The sequence below is a fragment of the Stylophora pistillata genome, chromosome 1, assembly GCF_964205215.1.
Source record: "Stylophora pistillata chromosome 1, jaStyPist1.2, whole genome shotgun sequence".
Lineage (NCBI taxonomy): Eukaryota > Metazoa > Cnidaria > Anthozoa > Scleractinia > Pocilloporidae > Stylophora > Stylophora pistillata.
The window spans coordinates 1,721,054-1,727,929 of NC_142519.1; the positions used below are offsets into that span (position 1 = coordinate 1,721,054).

General features: G+C 39.3%; 2 protein-coding genes across 2 annotated transcripts; both read right to left on the reverse strand.

Moving 5' to 3' along the window:
* Window positions 1-221: 221 nt before the first annotated feature.
* LOC148740764 (conotoxin Im14.3-like) lies at window positions 222-3,150 on the reverse strand. The gene is made up of 3 exons (XM_088730521.1): window positions 2,831-3,150; window positions 927-1,041; window positions 222-381 (listed from the first exon to the last, which is right to left on the reverse strand). The coding sequence occupies exons 1-3, from the start codon at window positions 2,874-2,876 to the stop codon at window positions 378-380; spliced, it is 165 nt and encodes a 54-aa protein (XP_088586647.1). The 5' UTR covers window positions 2,877-3,150; the 3' UTR covers window positions 222-377.
* On the reverse strand, window positions 3,043-5,997 carry LOC148740765 (zinc metalloproteinase nas-15-like). Its single transcript, XM_088743110.1, has 6 exons — window positions 5,307-5,997; window positions 4,359-4,450; window positions 4,145-4,228; window positions 3,640-3,782; window positions 3,221-3,422; window positions 3,043-3,074 (listed from the first exon to the last, which is right to left on the reverse strand). The coding sequence occupies exons 1-6, from the start codon at window positions 5,390-5,392 to the stop codon at window positions 3,043-3,045; spliced, it is 639 nt and encodes a 212-aa protein (XP_088599236.1). The 5' UTR covers window positions 5,393-5,997.
* Between the last annotated feature and the right edge of the window lie 879 nt (window positions 5,998-6,876).

Genomic DNA, 6,876 nt, shown 5'->3' on the forward strand with positions numbered 1-6,876 from the left:
ACTCTACACTACAAGCTTTTGTCTTGGAAGGCATTATTATAGTGTTTCCCCGCTGTTATTCGTCCATTACGGCTCTTGATACCAATTCAAACGTTGGAAGTTTATCAATTTTTTTAGAGGGTTCTTTAGCCCGTGGAAGAATCAAGTAATTTTCCCTGCGAGGGTCATTTTTCTACCTCGTTATCTTGATCATCTGATATACAAACATGACAAACATGGAATCGGAGTTTTGGTTGACAGGTTTATTGATTTCTTTCCGGATTAGAGATACATTTAAATACGGCATCCACTGCCTGAATTATCTTAATTACAAGTTACTCAACTCTTTAACGCCATTGTTTTGGCTCAGAATCTGTAAATTACTCCCGACCAGTAGATCACCTGCCAGAAAACAGGATTTGTCAACAAAGAAATTACTCCAACAATTCTTGCAAATTTCAACCAGCCTTCTTTAAGATGATATTGATCATTTCAGTTCATCATTTACGTCAAATCCGGCATAAGAGCAACTTCTTACGTAGTCAAGGTACAATATAAGAATTTTTTTTCGACTTGAAAAGCAGCACAAAAAAAGAACATTTAAAATAGATTTTCCTACTGAGACTAATACAAAATTGAATTCTTAAACGATGTCCAAGACCTCATTACCCGCTTAATATTCCTGACAAGAGAGCACAGTTGCTTGTTTCATGTAAGAACAAAGTCAACTTTAACAACCAAGAATCCCAACGGGAAAGTTCACTCTGATTGAACGGTTACAGAATTTCCATGTGAGGTCATCTGAAAGGCCAGTGATCGGGTGTTTTGGCAAGGCTCACTCACAGCCAAAAAATAGAAACCTGAGTTGTTGATTTACTAAAATTTATTTTCTATGTTCAATAAATTATAATCTTAACTGATATAGCAAATTATTTAATTCCACCCACCTAAAACAGGTTCCGCAGCTTCTTTTGCAATTAGGTATCATGTAATCAGGATTAGAGTAGCAGTAACCCTGTGAGGCCCACTGTCGACAGTATTGGTTACGATCCACACAGTCTCCTGTAACATAAATAAAGTGGTGAGGGTTAAAACCAAATCAATGTTTCTGTAGAAATACATTCTTACAAAGGCTCTTGAAAGTGAATCGCAGTACTATTATGATCCAAAAGTCTTATAATGTCTAAGCGTTGGCCAAATGGCAACAATGTGCTGGGCCTTCAGATAGTCTCCTTCGCACCCAGTCAGAGTTGGAAATTATAAACCTAAACATGGTAGTATCACTTTGAGTGAGAGAAGAGAAAACCGCAAACGTCGACTAAGAATCTCCAATAAATATTGGACAGGTTTTCAAAACCATCTGTATCTACATATATTGGACTTTCAAGGTTAACAAATTAAATCATTTTGTTGCGTTACGACTATAACCAGCGAGCACTAGAATCTCTATTAATTTCCTTGTTTGCAATAACTTTTTAAATATACTTTTCAGCAACAATGACTTTCTGAACTCATACAATGATATCAGGGCGGATTTTTTAACATATAACTAACAACTTAAAAGTCAGTGGTGGTAAAATCTCTCGGTCATTGTTCTCAGTTACTGAAATCATTGAGGTCCCAATTATATGGTCTCGGGTACCCGAGATAACCCTCCCCCAAGACAAATCTAGGGATCGTTTATATGAAATTTGGCATCTGCTAACCCCCGTTCGACCAGGCCAGGATAAATATTCGTGGCGTACGACAGGAAAAGAATAGCTGTAATACGCAGGGGCTATGGCTATAGCGTGCGCACGCATTTTTTGATGGAGTTGTCTCGTCTCGGGTGGGCGAGACAAGGTGTTTACATAAGAAAAAAATATCCCGCCTGCCAGAGTTACCCTGCCTGCCGAGGTGAGACAACTCGCCCCCCCCCCCTTCGCTCCCCCTTCGCCCCCTAATTATCTCGCCTACCCGAGACGAGATTCACATCCTCATGTCAACAGGCGGCTGAATTTTGAATTTTGTAAAGAAATAAGTGAAAAGTTGGCTTGCGCAAGGTAACTCGGGGAAAGGGTTGTCTTGGGTGCCTGAGACCATGTAATTGGGGCCAAAGACTGCTGCAGCATTCTATTCAGAAATAAATTCCTAGGTAGAGCTTTTATTTCACTAGATCAAAACACCCTGAGATGGCAAAAAACACTCTGATATCTGGCGTTGATCATTTTCTATAGACTTCCTTCCCAATTAGATGCTATATTTGTCCGAATTTACTACCTCCCAGCTCTTGGCAGAACTCATTGGTCCTGTTGTCAAAAAAAAGAAGCCACCATTATGAGACTCGGTAGCCGAATGCGAAGTGAACATTGTTGAATAATTATTCAACAATATTTCGACACTGAGTCCAAGGCGAATAGTTGTTTTAGTATAATTGCCCAAATGCTTTCGAATCCTGTTGTAAATTCGATTTAATTGATTTTGAAACCATCTGTTACAATTGTTTTGATTACTCGTATCGAGATAAGCAGCCAGTTACTACCAGAACTTAACAGCAAAGCTTCATATCTTTCTTTGGAAAAGTGTTACCCCAAAATTAGACGCCTCTTTTGTGCTCTTCACAATTGTATTCTCTTCTATTGCCCAACATTGACAAAACGCGAGGTAGCCAGTTTGAAATTAAGCGTCCCTGCTATAATCACCTTGTGCGAGGTGATTTTAGTGAGATATGACGCAATACTTAAGCAATCATACTAACATTCTTACAAATGTACCCGAATATATCGTGCAATGCAAATGTCAAAGCCAGCAGCTAGAGATCAGTGTTCAGCCACAAATTTATGTCGAGTAAAAAAGGCAGATATTAACTTACCTTGCGCACCACACACACGACAGCTCCTCTTGCAATACACCTGCATATATCTTGGATTTCTGTAGCATTCACCCCTTCTTGCCCAGTTTCCACAATGATAGTTTTGATCCTTACAGGGTCCTGTAATAAATAAGGTATTGGGAGGTCATGCCGTGTAACTGGGCTCTTCAGGTGCCATCTAGATGCCACCCCAGGACTGCTAAGACCCAAAATCACTGACTGCGCACGGAAAGGTGCCTCCACACTGTGTAGAATGCTAACAAGAATATCTCCCAGGTAAATCACTCTCGTCTCTGGTATAATGACTCGGACGAAGAAGTGGCGCAAAACGAGTTTAAAGTGTACCTTCTCCTCCTCCTCCTCCTCCTCCGCCTCCGCCTCCTCCTCCGCCTCCTCCTCCGCCTCCTCCGCCTCCTCCGCCTCCTCCGCCTCCTCCGCCTCCTCCGCCTCCTCCACCTCCTCCGCCTCCTCCGCCTCCTCCACCTCCTCCGCCTCCTCCACTACCTCCACCAGCTCCACCACTGCATTTATACAGCAGATTCATCTGCTTGATATCCAAGGCACTCGGACTTTCCCGTTGACCAATTTGTATCTAGGAAAATAAAATTTTAATCTTACATAATAATATTTTCGGTTATATATGTATTTTATTGACAATGCTTAGCATTTTAATGTTTCAAGTTGGCATTCTACTTTTTTGCACTCAACTTCCTCCACCACCGATTTATTTAACTCAAAAATGAGCTGTTTCTGAACTGTAAAAAGTCCTGTGTTTGAAGATACTATGTTCTATCATGGTATGTACTCACCCCAGCTTGCTTGGGTACTATCGTGGGCTCGCCATTTTTACTGAAGGCTTTATCGTCGAGATGCATTAAACTTCTGTAATCGTAGGGGACGCCAAGGGTATTTATTCTCGATGGCCCATACTTTGCAAAGTTCACCTTTTCGGCTGCAAGTTAAATCGACAAATATATGAAAAAGAAGGAAAGACAAAGACAAAGACAAATAAACAGCTTGGAGTACGTCAGTCCTACGGATAGAAATTTGCGACGGAGAGTCTTAACCCAAAGGGTGACGTGAATAATTGAGTCATTCTTCTGAGTCGAATGAGATGCATGTGGTAGCACACATAAAATTCAAGGTGCATCAGCTCCCTACAAGCCATTAGCGAATTAATTTCGACCGTAAAGCGCAGTCTTAAGCTGCTGCATACCATTTTTCTAAACCATCACTTTGTCGCCACAGCAATAGCACATAGATAGACCGGGATCCCTCCACCACCGATTTATTTAACTTCAGAGTCACACTTACCTTCAACGATGTTGTTCCAGTTAATGGTGACGTATTCGTCACGATCAGGTCGTGATTGCTCGTGATAAAATCCCAGTGCATGAGCTAAAATGAAACAGACGTTATCGCAACACAGACTAAAGACAATTCGAGAACATTTGTTAAAAAAAAACAATTAGAGGACATTTGCACTAAACGAGACAGATGAACGACATGCATTAAGATTCAACCTCACCTATTTCGTGTGCAACCTCTCCAGCCGTCCAGCAATGCGGAGCGAGGGAAACGTACTGCTTATCTCCTGTCCTACCAACTTCCGAAGAACAGCTGAATTTATGAAGACAGAAATATTTCTATATTATTTCATTGATAAATGTACTGTGGATATTCTGCCAAGATTGCTTTATCGCGTTGGCTAGCCAAATTCTACACAAAAATCGATACTGCAAATACGACTCTTCTAAAAATAGGACCCTTTCCCGGGAAAATAGGCTTTCCCTATAATGAGGAATCCTCGTTTGTCTCTGGATGCAATCACTTCCGATGTGGATTGCGACGTTTCCACTGCATATTAATGAGCTTCTTCAAATGAACGATATTTCTATTGTTGACATGTCGTATTGAAAACAATGTAAGCTCCGGTAGCAATGAGAAAATGGTACTTAAAGGTGCACGAGCTCATGGATTTTGATATTGTACTAAATGATACTAAATAGTATCACAAAAGGACACCTGGGGGCGTCTAGTTGTGACGATTTTGATCATACTTAGGGCAGGATTTGTACCAAACATTTGGAATCGATTTGGGTCCAAGTTTTCTAGTAAAACTATTTCAGGTCTATACAACGTACCCTCTGTGAAAATTAACATCAAGGTTTTTTAGTTTTTTTGGAGTACCAAACATGACTCTAAAGTGTAACTGGGCTATCGCCCACGGGAATCTGATATATCACAATTATAGGCGACAACAACTCTTTTTATCCCAAAAAACCGGTTCAGTGCAAAACCTCTTTACGAAATGCAATTAACGATATCAATCACCCATAACACGCGCTGGGAGTTAACCTGGCTGTCTACCAGCTTATTAAAATGCTACCCCCCCCCCAAAAAAAAAAACACTTGTTTACTTCACCGAAAAAAGACGGAGACGCACTAGCGCACACAAAAAAATTATTGCAAGCACCTTCCTCCGACGAAGAAGTAAATAAAGGCTTTCTCGTCCGTCCTTTCTTTAAATGTGATACACGTTGTACTACTCCACTGTTTCATACCGTTTACGATCGCCTCCAAGGATAAAGGATCTTTTTCTGATAAATTTGGTAAATAGCAACCATAGTTATCTGGTCACGCAAAAACTCTTCCCATGTACCACCAGGTACCGGAAAAAAAATTAAAATTATATTGTGTAACTAGCATGATTCAGTATCCATGCCACAGGTTTTCGTCAAATACGGTGGTTTCAATCAGTTATTACTCCTCATTACTATGGGCATCATTTGTCTCTTGTTAAGACGCATGCAATAATCAGAGATAGATGTTAGCAGGCGGAAGTTACACCAGCACTATAATAGAGATAATGTTTACTTTAACTTTTCCTACAATGTCTGACTGAAAACTGAGTTCATTCACGAGGATATGTAAAACTGCGAGCGTATTATTCATTTTAAAAAAAGTTCATTGATTGATGTATTCAGGAAATTACTTAGCTGCTGTTCGATTGAATAATGCACGATCCCGCCAGGCCAAAAAGAATCTTTTGAGGCTCTTCGAACGACGGCTGACGAATCAAGATCTTGTCCTTGCTGGGCGGCCTCTCGCTGTGCTGTGGTGATTATCATATCACCTTCAAACAGCTGAATGGCTTTGATGCACGGGCGTTTTACCAAAACAGTAGATATTGTACATGAAACGTTAAACGTCTATCAGCCAATTATTCAATAAAGCATAGAATTAAGGGTACATGTACTGAATATTCACGAGCTCATAAAAGACTCTGATTTTAAGAAGCTGTTCCCATTTGTAACAAAAAATATGTCCATCAAGTGATAGAAAATCCGAATTTCTGATGTCGGATCAAAACCCTAAGATAATGAAGAGTAAGTGGAAATTGTCTTTTTCAATTCTCATGCATGATGTACACAAATCATGAAATTGAAATATGATTTAAAAATCATAATCATTTAAAAATCATTTTAAAATAAAATGCAGCTATATATTACTAATCACTTAGAATGGAATCAACATACCAGCAAAAAGAATTATAACTCCGAATAAGACGTTTACAAGAAACCCCTTTACCATTTTCTTTCTTGTGATATTTAAAACATAAAGTGAAGTCCGATATGAAGTGTGATATTTAAAATTACGTTTGCGAGATAAACCATAACACTCTCGTAAACACAATGCGATCTGTCGTTTGCCTTTAAACAGGTGAACAAATTTAAGGCATGAAGTGTAGCTCGACAATTTACTTACGTTAATTTTCACTGCAGAAAAACTTTGCGGTCATCGTAAAAAGTATTTGTGGTCTTGAAAATTTCAATTATAATTTATTGTCTTCCTAAAAGTGCCAACTAGAATAGAGAAATAGTACCAACTAGAACAGAGAAATATTCTTGGTCACAATTCAAAATTATTTATCTAGTTATAAGGTCGCCTTTTAACAAAGAATTGATTTTTACTCATAACTACCAAAAACGTTTGTTTGAAAATAAGAACAGGGAACAATGCAAATCAAATACAAGTCTGAATTC

Coding starts and splice junctions, on each gene's coding strand:
- LOC148740764 (XM_088730521.1), bottom strand. CDS start 2,876: ATGCAGGTGTATTGCAAGAGGAGCTGTCGTGTGTGTGGTGCGCAAG. Junction 1,042..2,830: donor TCGTGTGTGTGGTGCGCAAG/GTAAGTTAATAT, acceptor TTTATGTTACAG/GAGACTGTGTGGATCGTAAC.
- LOC148740765 (XM_088743110.1), bottom strand. CDS start 5,392: ATGAAACAGTGGAGTAGTACAACGTGTATCACATTTAAAGAAAGGACG. Junction 3,423..3,639: donor TAGTACCCAAGCAAGCTGGG/GTGAGTACATAC, acceptor TTATTTTCCTAG/ATACAAATTGGTCAACGGGA. Junction 3,075..3,220: donor CGGAGGAGGCGGAGGAGGAG/GCGGAGGAGGAG, acceptor CATTCTACACAG/TGTGGAGGCACCTTTCCGTG.